At 35.8% G+C, this 24,963-nt stretch overlaps 1 protein-coding gene across 2 annotated transcripts in view; it reads right to left on the bottom strand.

Annotated features, from left to right (window-relative positions):
• Window positions 1-24,963, bottom strand: part of Fur2 (furin-like protease 2) — a 471,861-nt gene that overhangs the window by 270,115 nt on the left and 176,783 nt on the right. For both annotated transcript variants that reach the window (XM_090402961.1, XM_090402962.1), the window contains 4 exons: window positions 23,239-23,373; window positions 21,008-21,078; window positions 16,721-16,809; window positions 8,268-8,440 (listed from right to left, as the gene is read on the bottom strand). In XM_090402961.1, coding sequence (XP_090259087.1) covers window positions 8,268-8,440; window positions 16,721-16,809; window positions 21,008-21,078; window positions 23,239-23,373 — 468 coding nt within the window. The remainder of the gene's footprint in view (window positions 1-8,267; window positions 8,441-16,720; window positions 16,810-21,007; window positions 21,079-23,238; window positions 23,374-24,963) is intronic.

Below are 24,963 nucleotides of genomic sequence, written 5' to 3'. Positions count from 1 at the left end.
CTACATCTAGTAAGATTACAACAAACATTATTATACTAATAAAAGGAATTATTATACAGCATTGATGCATAAAATTTAAGTTTAACATTATGGTATTTACATATTAACAAAATTACAGCAGGGTGATACAAATATACAAGATCAAGGAATACATAATTGGTCAGATTTAACTTAATGAATAATATGTATGTATGTATGTAAAAAAGTTAAGTTAAGCAAAAATGTATTTACATATAAACAAATTTATGGTCAAATGTGTTTGTACAAATTAATTCTTTCTAAAAAATTAAATGCTAGTAGACTCATGCAATTTGCCTGAGTGCTAGCATTTTCCCGAGTGTATATGGCTTGGTTAGATAGGTGAAAATTTCATTCCTCTCTCGTGTAAAGTTTTGACAATCTACAAGAATATGATGAATAGTGAAATGTGTGTTGCATTTTTCACATATGGAAAGGTCATCAGCTCTCAGTAAATGAGAATGCGCAAGGTGACTGTGACCTATGCGGAGCCTAGCAACAACAACCTCCTCCCTTCTCTTTGCACGTTGACTAGAATGCCAGTGTTTAATTTCAGGTTTAATGTTATATAATTTGTTTGTTGATGCTTCTTGGCATGTTAACTCCCACTGAGCAATTAGCTTTGATCTTATAAGTTGTCTGTAGTCTGTATATGGAACTGTCAAACAGTATGTGGAGAAGGAATGAGCTGATTTAGCAGCTGCATCTGCAGCTTCATTTCCTTTGATTCCGATGCGGCTGGGAATCCCGCAGAACTGAGCGGAATCCAGCACCCTAACTGTATGTTATTCCTATTATTGTTTAAAACTACTGTACTGATGATGTCCTAAGATACTTAGGATGAAATATTTACAATTAAATAATTTTCACTGTGGTTAATACGTGTTTCTTTTAATTATTCTGTTATATATTTTGCAGCTTCATTGATAGGTATTTGACTGATGGCATCAGCATTAAATTTTGCAAGACGAGAGAAAGTGTTCCAGTCAGCCTGGTCCATTTTCCATATAGGTATCCATGTGGGTGAACATGGTTCCTGTGAAGACATTGTACAAAGAACAGGAAAGTGATCACTTCCATATATGTTCTCTTCAACGTCCCACATGAGCAGTGGAAGAATGGAAGGGAAACAGATTGTAAGATCAATTGCAGAATATGAGCAGGTAGGCATATGGAAGAAAGTATTGAGATTATTATTTAGAAGGGAAAGGTTATTATTATCAAGAATTTTTTCAATAATTCAACCTCGTCTATTAGTGTTGGCACTACCCCATCAAAAGTATGGGTTAAGGCAGTTGCGAGATAAGGTTATCAAGATCAATTTCATTTAACTCAGCATTTGGTGGTAAATAAATTGAACATACTGTAATAAGAAATCCCACAGAAAAGCAAATTGCTACTGCTTCCAGAGAAGTATTAAGTTGGACCTGATGGAAAGGAATATGACTGCCCACTAGGATAGCTACTCCTCCATGAGTAGGACCATCTCCAGTTCTATCCTTATGTACAACAGTGAAATTCCTAAAAGTATAGTCCTCATTGGGTCTGAAGTAAGTTTCCTGTAGACAGAAACAGAAAGGTTTGTGTTTCTGCAACAACATCTTGATATCGTCAATATTCTGGCGGATCCCACGACAGTTCCATTGTAAAAATTTTCCTATTGTCTTGATTTTATTGACTTGTCTGGTTTTCGAGAGGTTCAGGGCTTGCCTTTGTCAGATTTATATTTATCCACTGTTTTAGGTAAGTATGGATGGCCAGTGTCCATCTCTTCCTCTGGTAGAGTGTTCAAAACATCAAATGTGTTAGGGTCAGTTGGTATGTTTAGTTTGCTTTCAGTGGGTATCGAGGTATCCATTTTTTCTGCGCGAGTGTCTGGTGCTTTATCTTTGAGTGAAGTCTCCATAATTTTTTTGACAGGCGAGTTTTCATCGAATGGCTCCATTTTTGAAGTTGTCTCTGGAGTAAGGCCATAGGTCTTGTGATTAATGCACTCAACAGAGAAGCACTTGCAATCGTAAAGTTCAGGTATGGTGAAATTATCAAATGGTGGAATAGACATACATGTTTGAGTTGCTGTTGGCACTTTTTTAATTGTTACTTTTTCAGCATAAGAGGATCGCAGAACAGGTGTAATGGTGGCCAGCTTTCTTTTTCATCCTGATATGTTATGTTTTGTTCTGTATCTCTTTTTCATCTTTCCATTTCTGACATGCACGAGAGTATGCTGGATGATCTCCCTGACAGTTGACACATTTAGTTTTTTTTTTTTTCACAGCAAGACTTATTATCATGTTCTTTACTACCACAACAGGCAGTTTGGGCATGTCCATATCTTTGACATTTAAAGCATCTCAGCAGATTTAGGGATGTACATTCTAACAGGACAGCTGAGATACCCTGCTTAAACAGATGTTGGAGGTCTAGGTGTATCAAAAGTAAGGATGATGTTCTTGGTTGAGACCAGGCGACCATCCCTGTGTATCAGGATACACCTCACACCCGTCACTCCTTGATCTTTAAGCTCTGAACATATCTCCTCATCAGGAACATCAAGGAGATCCCATTCTGATATCACTCCTCTAATGGAAATGAGTGTTCTGCGAGGTGTTACTGCAATTTGTATTCCACCCATTGTCATTGCTCTCAGTAGTTTCTTGGAATGTTATTTGCACATTGTTTCCACTAGGATATCACCAGAACGCAATTTCTTGACAGTTTTGGGAGGCCCTGCCAGTCCTTCTAAACCTTTTTGGATAAAGAAGGGTGACATTTTCCCAATTGGTTTTTCACCTGTTGCATGTATGATTAAAAAGGTTGGTACATTTATATTAGTATCCGATATCTTTTATTTCTTACTTCTGTTTCCATATGCTGTGTCTATATTATCAGTACTTGGTTGGGACTTTGTTAGGATCCCTGAAACATCTGAGGATGAAGAATTCAAATTTAAGGAATTTTTAATTCGGCACCAGAGCTCCCCACCAACCACAGAGCCACACATGGACATCCACTACCCGGCAAGCAAAGACTGTGCTCAGGAGTGGAACGCCAGGGCTACCCTGGATGCTATACCGCACTGCAGCAGGTCTAGGATCCCGACCCCGGACCATGGGGTGAGAAACTTACTGCAACACCGCTGACCCTTGCAGGCAAGCCCACTAGCCGAATGATCCTGGCTGGGCCATCCAGGACTACCCGTCTTCACGAAGCAGGGGCCAAAGTAGTACAAGACTACCAGGATCCCCCTTTTCGGATGTCCACGAGTTGCACCACACGGCAGCAGGGCGTTGGATCCCAGTGATGGTGGTGCTCTGGAAAAAGGATAGTGAAAAAGACTCAGGAGAAGTAGAGCAAAGAATATGGGAAGAAAAGCAAAGAAAAAGAGAAAGAATGAAAAGGGCCAGTACCATCACTGGGAGATCCCCTCCACCAAGAACAGGTGCCCCACATGGAGGGGTAAGGGATAGTACTCCACTCTTAAGGGATAGTATCCCATAATTAAGTTCACTATTTAATAATTAAAGACTTATTTGTAAGCTAGCCAAGTAAATAATAGTTTAATATCCAACGTTTCACTGACTAATATCTGTCAGCATTTTCAAAGGAATACACTGCTAGGCGATAGAAAGTAACAAAAACCAAAAAACTAATCGACAATTCTAAAAATTATATAAAGTTATCACTGAACATGAAACAGTGATATGATACGCGTGTCACAAGTACAATGTTTTATTTGTTGAGATAGTTAATGTAATTTTCATGAAAGTTCATTTCTTTTTGGTTAAATGATCTGATTAGAGTTTTCCATATATCTGGTAAGATTAGGCCTTGATTCTATTTAAGTTACCTGTTGAACGGGTAACTGTAGCAGCTTCTTTGAAAGTTCTGGAGTGGTAGTTCTCTTCTATGTAGGGGCATATGACTCATATCCCATTCAATATTATGGTTGGTAGAGGCAAAGTGGGAAGAAAGGCCTGATATATCATGTCTGTTATTCCTAACATAGCCTGTGTTCCTTCTTTCTTGTTTCAAAACTTCTTGATGTCTGTCCGATGTAATTGATACCACATGAACAGTGTATGCTATAAACTCCAGAGTATTTGTAGAAAGGATGGTTATCTTTCGGTGATCTTATAATCATAATAAGTTCACTATATTTACTGTATTATTAATGTCTTGTCACCAATTTTAATCCAAATTATCCATCATGTGTTAATGCTCCAATATTGTCAATTGTTTTTATATATAATGAAATATTTATCATATCTGTAATTATTTTTATTAATATAAAGTATTTTTATTTATTATTATCTAATCTAGAAATCCTAGAGAAGAAACATGGAACTTTTTTCAGTCACTTTAAACCTCCAGTGAGTGAGAGGATGATATCATCTCCCTTGGATAAATCAATTCATCTCCTACATAAAAGTAATTGCAAACATGCATCATTATAGCAGAATTCTAATCCACACCCTATTTTCATTCAGTTCGCCAAGCAGGTGGGCTAATGCTTATGCCTATTTATACATATTATAAATATTTATACATTATTCTTAAATATTAATACATATTTTATTTTTGAAAAAAAAAATTTTTGACACTAATTCATTAAGTAAGTCAAAAAGTCAGAGAGAATGAGTACAGTTGCTGCTGATGTTGCAATTTTTGTTGTTTATTTTACCAAGTCAGTCTTTTTTTGTAACGTGAATGTTAGTGATCTGTTTTTAGAATGTATTTTAGTTTTGATCCCTCACAGGATACCTTGTTTCAAGATAAGGTTGATACATATTTATAGACTGAAACCAGAAACTTCTTTAACTGAATTTTCTCCATTTTGGTCCACCAGGGTTGATACATATTTATAGACTGAAACCAGAAACTTCTTTAACTGAATTTTCTCCATTTTCTTGAAAAATCCACTAGCTATGCTTGTAATATTTCTTTTATAATATTGCTGCTATTTTTTTAAATAATTCGCTTAGTTTTATAAGTGTTTTCTTGCAGATGATTTCGAATATTTTCAAAATACTTGGAATCCAGTATTTTTTTATTCTTCATAAAGATTATAGATCTTTCTATCCATTGTCGCATCATACATATTTATAAAATGTTTCTTTTGGATGTCACTGTATGTTATTAGAACCAAGTGATTTAGAAATCTCTTTCTGAATTCTAGTCTATTTATCTTTACAATCTGTTTCAACACACATATTGACATTCCTCAGTTTGGAGACTTCATTTGCCATCACTACAAATCTCTATGTTGCAAGGACATGTTCAAAAATTTTTCTTGAAGGGGTTGTTTCTGGTGAAACTTGAAAATATAATTACAAAGTAAACAAATAAATGCTGAATAGTTGAATGGCTGATATACATTTGCACAATAGTGTAGCACAAGTCCAGTAATGTGCGTACATGCACATTACTATATGAGACAGGTGGGAATGTCAATCTCATTGTCATGGGCTACCTGAACACTTTCATTGTGTTATCATATGTGCATTTTTGCTGCATGCATTTGGAGAAGCCATTTTTATTAATAATCATTTTTTAAAATATAAATTACACTTAAATGATTAAAAACACTATGGCAGATAATTAGATCTATTTGTATGTTGATCCACTGGGAAATTCCTGGTAGTTCCACCAGGGCTGAAAGTACCAACATGCAATTCCTGTAACTATATCATTTTCTGCCAACCAGAAAATGATATGGTTTTTACTAAGTCGAGCTGAACAATACCAAAAATTCCTCTCCTTTATTTCTGATACAACTCATGTACATGCATTTCAACACCCATTCGGACCCATCACCCAATCCATTCAGATCTGAACCTGTAAAACTGCATTCAGCATTGCATAATCATTTCAGTACTGCACACCCTTCTTCCCAGACAATCTTCTCACTGACTCATTAGTAATCATAACCTTTCTTCTCAATCCAGTCATATCAGAATGAGACAGCAGATTCATGATCTTTAACTTTCTTGCTTCTATCAGCAAACTCTTTCATATCTTCTCTCGCTGCATAGTTCTCACCCTTCAAATCATTCATGCCTGCCAAAACAACCAGTTCTTCCACTTCTCCCGTCTGCAAGCAAACAATTATACTAACATCCTCTATCTTTGCACCTAGGAAACATGCTTTCATCACATTCTCATTAATTACATCTTCTGACATCAAATCTCCATAAAATCTTGATCAAATCTCAATAATTTTGGAGATTTGATCAAGAAATGTGGAATAATTCTTATTACTTCCGATTTCTTGCTCTTTCATATTTTCCCAATTCATTGTTTTCTTTCATTCTCCCTCCTGCTATGTCACACATTTTTTTCTCTAGTTGGTTGAGCTCAACTTGTTCAGCGAAGGACTCCACACACCTCTTCATCCACTTTCTGTGAGCTGGGTTAAAAAAATGTTACCAAAATAAAAATAAGATATAAGACTATAGATATGTGCAAGAGTTCTTAAAAAAAAAAAAAACTGAAGGAGTGAGCAGATGGCATTAATGACATGGTAATATTAAAAATGAAGGCATGAACAAACTTGACATTAGATCTACTTATTTTAAAATCAATAATCTAAATCTAAGATAGTATAGGATTAAACCAAAAAGTGAGATGAAAAAGTAGCAAAATAAAAAAAAATAGTGTCTGGATCACAAATAACTGGATAGATATCCAGAGGAAGACAGATATAACGTAGGGTGCTGCATTTAGGAGTGGTTTACAACATTGACATGCAAAACATGATTAGAGATCTGATAAATAAGAGAACATGTTAAAGATACCAAGCAATTTTAAACCTGGTTTTACTCCATTTTTTTCAAGTAAGCAAACAGACAAAATGTCAAGTTTGCGCCTGCAATTTATGCAAGACTAGCTGATCCCACAGGTAGTGCAAGACCAAGGCAACTCGTGGTAGAAGTGGAGCAAGCTCTGATCACTAATCTTAATATTTACCCTTAATGCTAAAACACATCTCCAAGAAGGGGATGTCTGATGTTTTGTATTAAAGGCAAGGGGCCACTACCCAGACTGGTTTCGACCTTTATTGAGGTCTCATCAGTGGGGAGCCAGGCTAGAAATACCAAGATTTAGTAATGCAGAGCTTGTAAGTATTTTACCAAAACGAGTTACCATAAGGTGTTATAACCTTATTAAATAAAAATCTCAGGAGGAGATATAGATGTAGAAAGTATTTTTAACTTGGGTATAGTTATGTTAAAGATACCAAGCAATTTTAAACCTGGTTTTACTCCATTTTTTCCAAGTAAGTAAATAGACAAAATGTCAAGTTTGCGCCTGCAATTTATGCAAGACTAGCTGATCCCACAGGTAGTGCAAGACCAAGGCAACTCGTGGTAGAAGTGGAGCAAGCTCTGATCACTAATTTACCCTTAATGCCAAAACACATCTCCAAGAAGGGGATACTTTCTACAATAAGAGAACAATTTGGAAAAACTGTTGATACAAACTAGTAATAAAAATTTGTGTTAAGCTGTTGTAATATTTTGATACACACCAGAAAATGTTGAAGAAACTATATTTTTCTTCACCCAGTAAACAGAAAGAAACTGACTCGAAAACCAACACAATCAACAGTCACAATAAACTGGTGTCTCCTCACCAGAACAGTCAATGTGTAACTAGAAAGATGTGCAGATGAAAGCAAACACAAAAATAAAGTAAATCTCAACAATTTATACCAAACATAGTGGCAATTAAAAAAACTATTAAAATACCAAAAGCAGCCAACAACATCATTGCATGATGCATTGCATTGGATAGATATGATTGGGCCAAATTTGGCTAATTAAAATAATGGACAACCATTAGGCATGAAACAAGACTGATTCAAACCAATGTGTGCTGTGATGCATTTGCTCAAGATCAGTTTCTCACTCTGGTAAATAACTTATTTCTTAGGCAGTGACTCTAGGCATAGCATTTACTATGCACTGCTCGAATAACAACAATCTTTAAAGTTACTCCCAAAGCTACGTTATCTGTCATGTTTTTTTTATCATGTTTGTTTGTTTTTTGACACTTATGAAGTATACTGAAAGAACAAGCTGAACATGATCCTCTTCCATTAATTCCAAAGAAGCCAATATCAAGCAAACTGGAGCATCAAACAATGAAATTTTAAATTAATAATAATTATTAATTGTTGTTTCAGTTTGTTTATATACTGCATATAATACAGCAATAAAACTGGAATTGCATGGAATTATACCTACACTAGTGACCCCATCAACAAAAGCTTGTTTTGCTAATGTTCCTGGCCCATCAACTGTTTTACCATCATCTTCTGGACCCCATGAGGCACTGTATATATCAATATGATCTGGATTAAGGCTTAATGCTCTTGCTTCCACTTCATCAGTAACAGTTCCATCAAGCATACGCACTCCTGAAAACACAAAGTTGCTTTGACTTTTTTTTCTAGCCGGAGCAGCCAATGATATTAATATACTAATTATATACACTAGTAACACAACATAATCTAATTACAAGATAAATAAAAATGCATGCATTCAGTAAATTAAACAATAAATTATTGTCTGAATGAACATATCATCCTACTCCTACAAGAATATGTCGATGAAAATAGAAGTACTAGGCACATTATGCAACAATACACTATGCTGAAATAAATAATGCAATAGCATTATTTTTCAGAATAACCTAAATTACATACCCCTCAATAACATGCACCTTCTTTTTTGCCCTGATCACACTTTCTACCTTTCCCATGTCTACATTCCACTAGTTTGTGATGAGTCAAGTATTTTCGACCATTCCTCAATCATCACCATCCGTATTGTACCACTGCTGAATGCGCTGCTCGGACCCACACCTAACTTGTCACCATAATGTTAATCATTGGTTTCACCATGCACTTTTGCTTAGGAAAGACTTTAAATCCTATCTGTAATGAAAGGAATCTTATCTAAGAATTTTACGTGAATGCACCCTTTCCATGCAGTGCTAAGTTCAGGCAAACTCAGCACAATTTTTTTTATTATGGAAACTTGTCCTTTTCATCTATAAAAAAAATAGGCAAACTAGCACAAAAATACACCCACAATTACAAATAATATCCAAAATACGCTGCAGGAACAAAGCTGCAAGATCATCCATAAATTTTCATTATAACAAAATGATGATTATTATTAAATTCAATAATTAGAATTATTATTAAATTCAATAATCAGCTCAAAATAAGGAAGATTTATGCATACCCATTCACACCAAAAGGCTGCTAATGAAACGAGTATGAAATTATTAGAGGTATATCCCATCCAATACATAATTTGGTGAAAATTGCTATACATACTTGTATAACAACTCTACAGTACATGAATAAGAAACAATTTTTTTTTTTTTTTTTTTTTTTTTTTTTTTTTTTTTTTTTTTTTTTAAACGCACAGTGATTACCGCAAAATACAGATGAGAAGTCACTAAATTAAGAATTGCAGCTACTTTGTAAATAACTATCTGCAAATAAAAGACTTTCTTAAAATAATGCCTACTGTCAAAGTACTTCCCTGATAGAATATATCAAAATATTGATATAAAATATTTATTTCCTTTAAACACTTTCACAATTTTGTTTTCTATGATAATCTAATATATAAAAAAGAAATTAGATATAAGTATGGTATAATTTTTTTTTTCCCTTTGAGGTGACAGAACTCAACTTACTTGCTAGAACTGAAGTTAATTAACTTACTCCACCAATTAAAGAAGTTAAAACTACGGGTGGATAGATATAGAAGATTATTTGTGAAGAGATAATTTCATCAAAGAAATAAACAGCATGTGGTTTTGAGACTACAAAAACGGCACAGTTGGTAGAATGGATAACAAATCCTTTCTCTGAGCAACAGGCTGTAAGTTTGCATCTCATATAGGCATAGATGTTGGTGAATATCTTTAGACAGTAGTGAATTTCATTGCTCATTTTGAGACCACAATCTCCCATCTGACTGGAGGTCTGTTAAGTCCCATTTTGATCTCTGAAGCAGATAATCGAGCTTATCTAATCCTTAGCCCACTAACAGAACTAAATGTACATAAAGATTTACTAAAGGAAAATAATGGATTTACTAAAGGAAAATCATGCTTTAGCAACCTGCTTACTTTTTATAATAAAGTGACAAATGCGTTGGATAAGGGTATTGCATATACAGTGGTATATTTAGATTTTGCAAAGGCATTTGATAAATTGCCACATGACAAGCTGGTAATTAAATTGGAACGGATGGGGCTGAACAGTAGATTGGTTCACTGGATTGGAGATTGGTTGTCTGATAGGTATCAGCGAGTTGTCTATGGAGGAGCGATATCGCAGAAGAGGAAAGTTACTAGTGGTGTACCTCAAGGGTCTGTTTTGGGTCCATTGCTGTTTAATTTGTATGTAAATGATATCTGGAGAGGTCTGAATGGTGATGTGAAGTTGTTTGCAGATGATGCAAAGTTGGGCAGAGCTATCAGGAGTAGTGTGGATGCTGTAGCTTTGCAAGAGGACTTGAATACAGTCAGAATGGGTAAATAAGTGGGGATGTCAATTTAATGTCTCAAAGTGTAAGGTTTTGAAATTTGGGAAGCAGAGATGGGATGTAAAGTACACAATCGGTGCGAATATCTTGGAAGAGGTAGAGGAAATGAGAGATCTGGGAGTGATTGTAGACAAGGACCTAAAATTTTGGGGACATGTTGCTAAAATAGTGAAGATAACACAACGGATAATGGGAATGATGCGGAGGACATTGACTTGTAGAAGTAAGGATGTTATGGTTCCTTTGTATAAGGCTTTGATCAGGCCACATATGGATTACTGTGCACAGATCTGGTCACCTGGTTTTCAAAAAGATGAAATTGCGTTGGAAAAAGTTCAGAGGCGATTGACTAAGGTGGTTTCTGGTCTCTGGAATGTAGAGTATGAAGACAGATTGACAAAATGCAATTTGCAGAAATTGGTGGATAGAAGGAGGAGGGGGGATATGATTGAGACACATAAGCTGTTGAGTGGTTATTACCAGATTAACGTCGGGGAGGTTTTGCACAGAATGGGTGAGGATAGCAGGAGAACAAGAGGTCATTCCTGGAAGCTGTATAAGGAGGGTGTGAGCAAGGGAGTGAGGAGCAGGTTTTTTGCATGGAGAGTAGTGAGTGATTGGAATGCTTTGCCCGAGAGTGTGGTGTGTGCAGAGACAGTGAATATATTTAAGGCACAGTATGATAAACTGTGTGTATAACAGTGGACCTCCCATGATGAGTCTTTGACTCCATGGAGGTTTTTGTAATAATAATAATAATAAAGATTCGCAACTTTTTTGTGTATGTGTGACTTAAATTAAAAAAAAAAAAAAGCAAAGCACTGCCTGGAAAGAAGTCAACGGACAACACAGTATGAGGAACAAATAGCCATGCCACCTACCTTAACAAGATATAGGACCTCTTTTCGCTGCGATGACTGCAGCAATTCTATGGGCATACTTTCCACAAGCATACGATAGCGATAAATAGGAATTCTGGAACATTCTTCTTGTAGGCATGTAAGGAGGTTCTGGACTGTTGTGGGATGGATGTCCCTTGACCCAACCTGACACTCCAGTTCATCCCACAGATGTTCAATGAGGTTCAGATCAAGGCCCTATATGGAGGCCAGTTGAGTGTGGTTACATTCATGTCCACAAACCACGTAGTTACAACAGCAGCCTAATGACACAGTGTGTCAACAGCAGCCTTATGACACCAGTGACAAAGAGACAATGGTGAGTTCCATAGAAACGCCACAAAGTAGGAAGCATTGCATTGTTCAGAAACCGCTCAGAGTTGAGTGTTTGCAACAACACAGAGGTCCGAGGTCAAACCAGAACCATATCATCACACCACCACCTTCGAATTTCATAGTTGCGGTTATGCATTCTGATAAGGGATGTTCACGGGCATCTAATCAGTAGATTATTATTATTTGTTGCTTATTATTATTGTTGATTATTATTATGTTTTGTTGCTCCATAACACACTTTCCAAGCTTCCACGTTAGTACATGCTCTTTGCACTACTGAAAACAACACTGCATGTTAGTTCAGGTAATGTGGAGCTTGCATATTGCAGTCCTACCATGGAAACCCATGTTGCAAACCTTAGTTCTGAATGTTTGTGTGCAGATTCATGTTCCAGTTGATGCTCCAGAACTTCACATTCAACATGTCGGAAGACAAATGGTGGTTTTACGTATTATCATTTGTAGCACCCTATGGTCACCTTCAATGAGTCATCCACTGCAGGTAGCACTTGCAGTTGACTCCCAGCACTTCCATCTTAGTATGGTATCACTGATTATTAACCTGGAATGGCCCAATTTTTCAACAATTTGCCAAACAGATAGGTCTGCAACATGGTATCACAATGCCTCTTTCAAACTCTGTCATTTCCCTTCTCTCAGTCATTTCACCCAGACACAGTTGCACTGACTTGGAAGCATCACATTCCTCCAATTTATATCAGCTACAAACACGACTCATTACATGACACAATGCACCTTGTCGATGGTGGTGTCCACTGACTTCTTTCCAAACAGTGTATACGCATATATAAAACTCTTCACACCACTTCAGACATCTAAAAAAAAAGTGATGATCTCACATCAGTCAATGGAAATTATCTAAGACATTCATTATGCAGTAGCAGGATTTGAAACTACAACCTATGCAAAGATATTTGACTGAATACCACATGATACTCTTAAGCAAATTAGAACAATAGAGATGAATATGATATTGGTTATGAGGATGAGAGTGGCTGCTGGGCAGATATCAGAAAGAGGTGTAAGGAGGAGCAGAATCCAGGTGAAAGGTGGTGTGTCGCAAAGTTTAGTGCTAGGACAACTACTGTTTAATTTCTACATAAACAATATAGGAAATGAGTTAGAAATAAAGCACTTGATCAAAGTTCATAGATATGAGGGTTCTAAGAAAAATTAGGGGAGTGAACCGATTGCATCGATGGCAAAATCATATTAAAAATAAAGGTATTAGAAAGGAGTTGACATTGTTATTTAAAATAATCAGACTTTACATTTTTGAATCTTTTTACAGTTGTTTCTCTATGTTAGTACATTTCATAACATGCGTGTTCAGCCTTGTGATGTGCCCATTATTGTTAAAATGATATATATTGAGATTTGATGTACTTACTATATTCTGATAGTTGTAATAATTTCAGTCTTCTTTATTGCAATTCATATTTGTTAAGTGTTGAGATACCTTCTGTTCATAGTGAAGACATTCTCTTTACATGAACGAAGACAATGTATCAGCCATTACTACATTACATTTTGTTGAAAGTTTATTTTTCACTAGGTTAGAATATAATAAATTTAGTTTAATCCTTTATCCCAGTGAAAGCAAACAAAGTTTGCACCTGAAAATATCTTCAGGACTGAATACAGTGTTGTACTATCTTACCTTGGTAAGTAGTACAACACCAGGTAACTTGTAACAAAGGTGGAACAAGCTACCAACACTGAAGAGACCTCAATAAAGGTCGAAACTAGTCTGGGTAGTGGCCAATCCCTTAATGCATAACAGTATACATATCCACAAGGAGATGTGTTTTGCATTATGGGAGATACCGGGATAGGAGTGTTGGTAGCTTGCTCCACCTTTGCTACGAGTCGCCTGGTGTTGTACTACTTACTAAGGTAAGATAGTACAACACTATATTCAGTCCTGAAGATATTTTCAGGCACAAACTTTGTTTGCTCTCACTGGGATAAAGGATTAAACTAAATTTATTATATTATACATTACATTTTGCTTGCCATTTACATGAAGTGCATGTGCTCACCAAGGAGATTGATGGATGATTGACAACTGACAGAGAAAACATTCAGTATCTGAGTAACGAAGGAAAACAAAAGGGAGAGAATGGAAATTTATGAACAGTAAACAGAGAATTTTGTTTTTAGGAAGTTTTTAAGAAAATGTGACAATCGGGAAAATGTTAATGGAAGATTCCGAAAAAGAATCATAGCATTGTGTATCTTTAAACTGGAAGAGTTGAGACCGTCAACAAATGATTACTAAATATTTGCGCATCATACTGATGAGTCTGACTCCCGGAGGTCTCGCTTAATAATAATAATGATAAAAGATATTGGAGTTAATGTTCTAATTCAATGTTAGAGGAAATGGTGAATGGAAAGTTTCGTCTTCTGTCTTAAAGATGCCAGATTTATTTGTTATTCTATTGAAAAAAATGATGGAAATTAGTAAAATCTTAAACTCTAAAGTGGCTTAACATGAAGAGCTCTATTTAGATATGTTATTTATGAAATAGAAGAAGAAACTGTCTTTCTCTGGAACAAAAATTAGTAATTTATGCATCGCACAGAACTGCAAGAGATGTGAATATACTCAAGTGAAACAGGAAGAATGATTTAAAAAAATCGTATGCTAAATACTGATTTAAAAAAGGATCCCATGGAAGTGAAGAGGTAGTTCTATGTTTTCAGAAAATGCTTAACAATGAAACTGACTATAATGAACATTTGTTGTTTGAAGAAATTTGATGTGGAAAACAAAAACATTCAGTCTATTAGACATGATTAAGCATGTGATCAACAAACCCAGTAATTTAATGAGTCAGAGAATGAATGATTTTACTCTTATATAAAATAAGGAAATCTCTAAAGTGTAAACTTATTTTAGAAGGCCTTGTAGTTATTTAATTTTATTTAAATTGTATATGGTGTTTAGTTTCATTACATGAATATTTTTTTTATTTGGTCTTGAGTCAATATTTTTTTGGATTCTAAAAGAAACAGAGTTAAAAGTCATTGCACCAATCAGATTAAATTTGTAATTACTTAACAATGAGAATTAAAACAATCACTTTACAAAGCTAATGAGCAGACGTAATGATAATAAATAACAATTAGCATTCAAGAATGTATCAGCAGAGCTAATCTAAGGTGGTATTGGCCACTTAAATAGAAAAGTTAGCAAAACAGGTGTTTGATTCAGAGATGGCAGGAAAGAGACAAAGAGGAAGACCAAGGTCTAGGTGGACTGATTCAGTTAGAAGTGCCTTAGAAGCATGGAATGTTAGATATGACAATATTGCAGCATTCACAAGTAATAGATTGATTTTGAGGAAAATTGTTGATAGGAGATTAATAATAATCACCTGTCAACTGTGGAATGATATCATTATGAATATTCCACAGCTGGTAGGAACCAGCTGTGGAATGTTCCCTATGAAGGTAGATTGAGAGCGTATGGGCTGCAGAAGTTGGTTGTTAAGTGAAAAGAGGGACTATGACAGAAATATTTAAGTTACTTAAAGGGTTTTATAGGATTGATGCAGGGGAAATGTTTCGACACTTGGCTAGAAATGGAGGAAGAACAATAGGTCATCCATGGAAGTTGAGTAGAAGTGTAGTTAGTAGGGGTGTGAAGACTAGATTTTTTGCTTAAAGAATTGTGAATGAATGGAAAGGGTTGCCAGAGTCAGTTGTTAGCACTTTGTCTGTTAATGGATTCAAGGAGAGGTATGACAGATTATGTGGATGGTTTGGGGTCTCCTGAGACGATGCTTCAGACTCCATGGAAGTGCCTATATAATAATAATAATGGAAAACAGAGATACCCTCCACTGGGAAAATAAGGCTAGTTTAAACAGAATGCAATAGTGTGAATGCAACCTACTAAACTTCCATTGCTATGCATTTCAAGTCAGATATAACTTCAGGATTTTGTTAATTTATTTAATTTCAAAAATAAAACTTTTTTAAGACCGTTTATTTCCCAGAGGGAGTAGGCAAGAGTCCCTTTAGTACTCACTAATTTTCAAACCTTCTGAAGACTAGTAGCAGCCCAGTCTCCATCTTGCACAAGTTTATTGATAGTGAGCCCAAATTATCAATAAATCAATCGGTCAACAAATAACTTAAATAAATTAATTAATCAATAAATAAAAATGAGTTGAAGAGTAAGTTCCCTCCCTCAACGAGTTTTGGACTCCTTGGAGGTGTCCAGTAATAATAATAATAATAAAATTAAAGCTTTTAAGGAAACAATGTACATCAAAAACTACTATCATTTTGCAGACATAAATTCTAAGGAAAGTGCTTCTATGGTCAATTTCCTTGAGATTAAGGGTTAAAAACTGGAGTATCCATGAGGAAAAAACCTTATTTCCTGAAGACTGACTAACTCAGGAATGAGTCAAAGAAAGGATTTAATTCCAAGTACATGTCAACCCAATTAAAAGCCATTCACATCAACAATATAAAGAACTGCAGATTATGAAATAAATCATCACTTGTATAATATTTAAAATGTAACCATATCACTCCCAAAATCAACAGAAATTTTCAAGTGTTTCACCCTGTATATTTTATTCTTAGCACAATGCAAGCATAACAGACACAAAACAGTGAAGGGAACTACAACTGCATTAAAGAAACAAAAAATTTCACATGGTATTTAATGGTATAGGAAAACTCTAAAAAGGATTGGTGTGTGTGTATGTGTGTGTGGATAATCCAAAGTAAAATTGGAATAATACAAGAAATCCATTTCCTGAAAAGGGGGAGAGACAAAATAAGGCATATTTAGTATTTTTAATATTATTAACTTTCCATAGTATTCAATTTTAACAACTGTGTACTCACCACCTATGCTTGCATTATATGCTACTCCTATTCCACAAAATTCATTGTATGCGGTAGCTGCCACTTCACCAGCACATCTTGTTCCATGCCTGAGGTGGAAAAATATCGTGATTAAACTTTTGGAATAATTTTTAGCAGACTACAAGGAAAAACAGAAGAAAATTCTTAATAATATCACTTTTAAATAATGACTCATAAAAAAACTCAAATGAAAAAACATAAAAGAATTGAAATTGATTCAAGTGATTTTTTTGTTGTTGTTGCAAATGAAAGTTGTTGTTGCTTTGAAAATGACGTAATCTTATCCAATTAAGCTGCAATTAATATATTATTACATGGCCAGCATTCTTATTTCACCTACCACAGAACATTACTGTAGAAAGTAGTACCCAAGACGTTAAGCTAAAAACATTTCAATTTTTTGAACAAGATTAATATTTCAGGAAAACATGTATTTCTATTATAATTTTCTTGACCTTCATTGAGCCACATCATGGGAAGTAAACATAGTCATTACAGTCTATTGCACTACTCCTTAAATTCATCCACACTTTGCACTTTCATTCTATTATGCAATGCATTCCATGCTTCTACCACTCTCTGTGCAAACAACTTACTTCTTACCTTTTTACTCACTACTTCCTTTTGCAACTTCCAGGAACAGACTGTTGTCATTGTTCCTTCCATGCATTTTATGATATGAAAAATCTCCCCCAGTGTCAATCTAATAATAACCCTTCAACAATTCAAATGTCCCAACCATACCCCCTTCCCCACCTTTGTCTTCAAATACTGATGAAATCTGAGAGGAACAATTATGAGATTCCTAAGAGAAGAGCACCCCCTTAATAAATCCATTCTGGTCTTCATAAATATTGCCCACATCTGCTCAATTCTATATATGAGTTCTTACCAATTTCTTCAAAATCTTAACAACTAAAGAAGAAATACAAACAGGCATAAACAGGTTTAACATCTCCATTCTACCACCACCTTTATGCAATGGCAGTAGAATGCAATCTAGCCCTCCTTCCACTCCCACAGCAAGGCTCATTAAACAGCCAAGTTAATAGAATAGTCAGTTCTACGAGACATTCCCTTAAAACACATGGTGAAATTCAACCTTTCCCATCTTCCTTACTGACATTTAGTATGCTCAGTATGCTGAATACATTCTCTTCATTCACTTTTAACATAACACCATTTCTTATCCCTTTAGGAATAAAGCCTGCTAAACCAGATGGAACAAATTATGAAGTAATCATTAAATAGCTCAACTATGTCATCTGCATTGGCCACCAGCATCCCATCTCCATCCAGCAAGATAGCTCATCCACAATCATTTTTCTACTTGCCACATAGCAAAAAAACTTCTTCGGATTCTCCTTGGATTGCAGCACTAGTCTCCTCCCATATTCTAATTTTTCTCTCCTTACAATACTAGTCATTTTCCTAGCTTAAACCGTATAAGCTTCATGCAACTGTTCTCCATCTCTCTCTCTCTCTCTCTCTCTCTCTCTCTCTGTGTCTTTAATCTCTTTTTCATGTGCAATCCTCTAATTTTTCTTGTCATCCATTTGACTCCAAATCACTTTATGTTCTTTCCACTAGGTATACAATCTCCTATTGCTCTTAATTTTTTTTCTTAAGTATCTTCCCATTCACTACTGATCACTCTTCCTTCAAACTTTTTCATCCGTTGAATTGCTGCAAGCTATTTCTCGGTTTATAACAGTTGCCTGCCTTATAATTCCACATAATTTCTTCTGCCTTGATGCTTCTAGATGACCATTCCATGCATCAAGTCAGGACTACATGGGCACTCACCAACTGGGTACAAGCATGACATATCAATCAGATTGTCTGATGCCATGATCAAATCCCAAACTCTTGATCCTCGTGTTCTCTCCACCAAACACTACCCAAGACAGTTGTCTCTCAAGAAATACAAAAATTCAGTTCCCTTAGCAGAGCATGCTACCTCCTCTGTCCAGTTTATACTGCTATAGATGAAGTTTCCCCATAATGATCACTTATCACTCACTTTACACTTGCCAAATTAATTTGTCTAAACATTTCCTGCTCATCACAATCTATATTCCCTGGTCTATAGCAACAAATATCTTGTCTTATAAATGTCCATTTCACATATACTCTCAAAGACATTAGTATTATGTCCACTGTGATTTTCTTACCTGAGAAATCAATTCATCTCTTGATAAGAGATGAATTGATTTATGAATATGCTATAAGATTCGATTTCTACATTTGTAGAACATCCTCCTCAGTTAACCAAGGTTCACTGCTTCCAACAATCTCTGGAGAGACTGAGTCAATCAATGCCATAAACTCATTCCCTTTATTCCAATGCTCCTAAGCATTTATACACAGAAAAACTAGTCCATTGCCAGCATTCTTATAGCTGGCTATTACTCCCCCCTCATAAATTAAAGATGCCAAGAAAATATGTACTCGATTTAATTCTTTATCCAAGCGTAAGCAAACAATGTTTGCACGTGAAGTATCTTCATGACTGGGCTACTTGTGTACAGTGGTTAATATAGGCCAATGACTTCACATCACTTGCCTTAGTATCCCATAATGCAAAACACATATCCTTATGGACATGTATAATGCTATGCATTATGAGAAAAGTCCTACCCATATCAGTTTCGACCTTTATTGAGGTCTTATCAGCAAGAGCCAGACCCAGAAGTGATACTAAGGTTAAAGTAATGCAGAAGTTATATTTCCATATACAAGTAGCCAAAAGGTGTCACACCTTATTACTAAAATACTCTGCAATCAACTTTGGTATCACTTCTGGGTCTGGCTCCCAATGATGAGACCTCAAATAAAAGTCTAAACCAGTTTGGGTAGTGATCCTTCCCATAATGCTATGCATTATGGGAAGGATCTTTAAGGATCTCTTGGCATCTTTAACATAGTATAACCAAGTGGAAAAACTTTCAACATCTTAGTATCCCATAATGCAAAGCGCGCGCGCGCGCACACACACACACACACACACACACACACACACACTTCCTGATGTGTATAATGCTATGTATTATGAAAAGAGCCACTACCCAGACTGGTTCCAAACTTTATTGAAGTCTCGTCAGTGAGAGCCAGACCCAGAAGAGATACTAAGTTTGAAGTAATGTAGTCATATATTTTCCATATATAAGTAATCAAAAGGAATCACACTTTATTATTTAAAATACTCTGGATTAGAGAAAATTTATTGAAAAAAAATGTTGAAGATTTTTTCACTTGGTTATACTATAAATTAATGATGCCAAGAAATTATATTCTTGGCATTATTATATCAATTATATTCGTCACAAATAAGTGTGAAGTAACTTCAAAGACTAGTGTACTTGTATATAGAGGCTGACTTCACATCAATTGCCTTACAATCCCACAATCGTGTCCAACAAGTCCTCATTTTGTTCTACCTATTGATCATTTCCATACAGGAATTCTGGAATATCTTCTTATCATCTTTCTTCAGTACAAGGGTAAATTTGTAGTTCCCTAAACGTAGATGCTGTTGTAAAACATGCCACACAGTCGTATGAGGAATTCCAATTTGACAAGACACCCGTCTGACTTTTCAGGGCTTCTCTGGAAACTTTCCCAAACTTCTTCCACACAATGGGAAGGCCAAGTGCATTGGCAGCACTTGGCCTTCCCATTGACCTTGGATGATGCACAGAATAGCCTGTTTCCACAAAATTCTTGCAGCACGTGTAGAATGTGCACCTACTAGGATGTTCTTTGACAAGTAAAATCATTATAAGGGTCATAACCCAGATCAGTTTTGATCTTCATTATATTAATCGATAATTTCCACATGCAAGTAGAAAAAAGGTGTATCACCTTATTAAATACTCCGGCTGGAATAGCCGTTTGCATCAATTTAACTTTGATATCATCCTTAGTGTGAGTGCCACTGATGCAATTTCAGGTCACAACCAGTCTGAGTAAGTACCCTTCCCAAAATGTTTCTGCACTTCAGAACGCTAAGGCAACTGACGTGGAGTCAACAGTCTCTATATAGAAGTAAACTAATTATGAAGTTACTTCAGGTTTATGTTTATGCTTGGTTACAGGATTGCAACAACAGTATTTCTTGTCAAATATAATACACAATGTAACCAAGCAGAAAAAATTTCCTCAACTATATTACTAATGGCATCCTATGTGGTAAGAATATTTATTTATTATTATTATAATTAAACAAGACCTCATGGAGTCAAAGAGGAGAAAAAAAAAACTTACTTGTTATCCTCATTATCTTGAGGCATTGGATCATCATCTTGATCATTAATATCAGTACTAGCCATAGGATCCTGGCAATATCAGACAAAAACAATAACCTCATGGCAAAAACATCAAAATAATTAACATCTTGTCATATAAAATAAAATAATGTATTTAAGCAAAGAAGTATACAGTCAACTCTTTCTATGATAAATACCTTAGGACAAACTCACTAATTATAACAAACTGCCAAAAAGTATTGTGATCAAAGCTCCATAATCAAAATACTGTTCAAAAGGCAATTCGCTATAACAAACTATTCCTGTTGGACCTTATGGGTCTGATATACTGGAGAAAAAAAATATACACACACACAAAAGCGCTCACGCATGGGTACGTTGCTTGGAAAGAAGTCAACAGACACCATAGTGTGAGGAACAAACAGCCATGGAAACAACTTTGATAAGATGTGGGACCTCCTGCAATGACTGCAACAATGCTATGGGTGCATACTTTCAACAAGCATACAATAGCGATCAATGGGAATTATTATTATTACATGACATCTCCAAGGAGTCCAAAGACTCATCGAGGGAAGGCACCTACTCTACAACTCTCTGTCGCTACCACTCGATCCACCAATGAACTGCAACTACACCAATGCTATCTACCACCACCATCACCACTAGTATTTCCACAGACAATCACAAACGTCCATGTCTATGGCGCAATTCGAACCCGCTTTAGCTGGCTAGCGGATATGCTAACTACTCAGTCAACCAGGCCAAACTTCATTTTGTACCACATGACATTCTTTTTTGGTTTAATGACAATAAGAATACAATTTAGTTGGCTAAATTCCAAATTGCCAGCCCATCCTCATTCATTCAGTATCCATTTTGAAGGAGGTGAAAGAGAAAAGAGATCTGAGAGTGGTGGTAGACAAAGATATAAGTTGGTGAGGAGATGTGATCAAATTAATGAACAGATTTCTTCATACAGTAGAGGGAGACAGAGGTAGAACAAGATGCTATAGCCCGAACCTGAACAAGGGAAGTGAGGAACAGGTTCTTTGAAGGAAATATGAATAGTGAGTGGGAAGCACTGCCTAAGGGTGTAGGGAATACAAAAACAGTGAATGAGTTAAGGTATGGTTCAATGATGTTTTTGTGTAGACCCCTCCATAATGAATGTTTTGACTATGAAGGTCTGATGTTAATAACAATAGAACAGCATCCTCACTCATTCTTTCAAGCTAAGTCTAATTAAACCTTTAGGGACATAACATCAGCATCACCCTTAATAACTCTCCCCAACTTTGTATCAAAGAGGGGGCTGGTCTATAATTATCATCATCAAGCCTCTGTGGAGTTAAAAGACTCACTGCAGGAGGACCACACTCTTATACAGCTCATCAAACCACACTTTAGAAGTAACACTACTAAGTGTCATTAAATGCGATGCTTTATCTTTCTTGGTGTTACAAGCTAGTAATCTTTTTAAGAGATTACTTGCTTGTAACACTAAGAAAGTTGTTCCTTTGCTTTACAAAGCTTGATAAGACAATACCTGGATTACTGTGCCATATATGGTCACCTGGGTTGTCAGACAGTTCCAAGGAGAGATGGGGGTGGGGGAAGGATTCAGCAGCAAATTAGATAATATGCATATGGTATTATTCATAAGAATGGAGTGAGGGAGGGAATGTGGACATCATAGTTTGAGGAATAAATGGAAGAGAGGAAATATGATAAAAATATACAAGTTAGTAATAACAGAATTTTACAGAAGAGACAGAAGCGAGACTTTGCAGCTTATGGATAGTAGCGGTAGAACTCAAGGTAATCCCTGGAAGTTGGCTAAGGGTGCTGTTAGGAAACGTGAGGTACAAGTTCTTCTTGTGGCATGTGGTGACCACGTGAAATTTGAGAATACATCATCTGTAAATGTTTTCAAGGAGAGAGAGAGAGAGATGTATAATAAGTATATACATATTATATATATGTTTATAATTAATAATATATAAGTATTCAGAAACATGCCCTCCCTTAATGAATCAGTGAATTCCCAGGAGGTGCATTCATATCAAAACTGGTATTTTCTGCAAGTGGTAAGGAATTCATTCAGCAATAAAACACCAGCAAAGACATATAGTATATGGAAAGAAGGACTAATTTTTAAAGACATTTTTTTCTTTTTAAAGTGTGATTGATTAAAAAATAATCTTATACAAAGAAAATTATACTTGCATAATTCTGAACTAAGTCCGGATGGTTTGTTTGAATCCCATCATCAAGAATGCTCACAACAACTCCTTTCCCTGAATATCCTTTTTTCCATGCTGAAATAAGATTCATATCATGACCTCCACGCCCACCTCCATGCTGCATTATAAACAGTACAAGAATAGTGTAAGTAAGGAAAAATTGCTATATATAAATGCAGAATTTTGAATAAAAAAATAGCATATATAATACTTCATATCTAATTATTATTATTATTACCCAAGACCTCATGGAGTCAAAGACTCATCTGGGAGGTCCTTTTATCACACATACACATCTCATCATACCGTGTCTTAAACACACTCAAACTCCTTGCAGACACCACAATCTCAGGCAAGGCATTCCAATCATTCACAACTCTGCACGAAAAAAACCTGCCTCTCACTCCCCTACTCACACCCTCTTTATACAGTTTCCAGGGATGACCTCTGGTTCTCCCCTGATCTCCCACTATTCTCTGTAGAACTTCTCCACCATTGATCCTATAACAACCCCTTACCAACTTGTAGGTCTCTATCATATCTCCCCTCTTCCTTCTCTCCACCAGACTCTGCAAATTACATCTTCTCAATCTTTCCTCATACTCAACATTCCAGAGGTCAGAAACTACCTTAGTCTGTCGCCTTTGGACCCTTTCCAACTTCTCTTCATCCTTCTGAAAACCCGGTGACCAAATCTAGGCACAATAGTCCATGTGTGGCCTAATCAAAGCCTTATACAATGGAACAAGAATCTCCCTACTTCTACATGTTAGTGTCCTCCACATCATTCCCAGAAGTCTTTGTGTTGTCTTCACAATTCTGGCGATGTGTCCCCTAAATTTTAGATCCTTATCCACTATCACCCCTACAACAATATATTCTCGCCAAGCATAAATTCTGCATCCCATCTTTGTTTTCCAAATTTTAAAACCTTACATTTTGCAACATTGAACTCACATCCCCATTTGCTTGTCCAATCACTCAATTTATTCAGGTCTTCTTGCAACATCTTCACTACTCTTCATGCTTCGTCCCAACTTTGCATCATCTGCAAACAACTGTATATCTCCATCCAAATCTTTGCCAATATCATTAATATACAAGTTAAATAGTAATGGCCCTAAAACAGACCCCTGAGGCACTCCACTAGTGACTTTCCTTTTCCTGGATATCGCACCCCCCATACACATCTTGTTGATACCTATCAGATAGCCAGTCTCCAATCCAATGCACTAATCTAATATCCAACCCCATCTGCTCTAGTTTGACTGTCAACTTATCATGAAGTACTCTATCAAAAGCTTTTGCAAAATCCAAGTATATCACTGTGTATCCTTTTCTGTCCAAGGAAGCAGTCACTTTTTTGTAATAAGTAAGTAGATTACTAAAACATGACCTGCCTTTAGCAAATCTACGCTGTCCATCAAAGATTATACCATTGTTGTCAATGTTGTAATAAAAAATAATAATTTATATAGGCTGAAATATGTGAAAAACTTTTTTTTTTTTTCATTTCTATGATTAGTTAACTAGATACTACTTAATGTAATACAAATTTGTAACCATTAGTAAACAAATGCAAAAATAAAATCTTCCAGCTGCTTCATTTTGTTATTAGTACTTGAGTATCTGTATTATTGATATTACTGAATTAAATTGGAAAACACACAGTGAGTTAGAACAGGTTCCTCACATTACAAGGGACAGG

Source organism: Typopeltis vanoorti, chromosome 13 (assembly GCF_054136105.1).
Source record: "Typopeltis vanoorti isolate ZY-2024b chromosome 13, IOZ_Tvanoo_1.0, whole genome shotgun sequence".
Classification (NCBI taxonomy): domain Eukaryota; kingdom Metazoa; phylum Arthropoda; class Arachnida; order Uropygi; family Thelyphonidae; genus Typopeltis; species Typopeltis vanoorti.
This window is presented reverse-complemented; position numbering and strand designations above follow the sequence as displayed.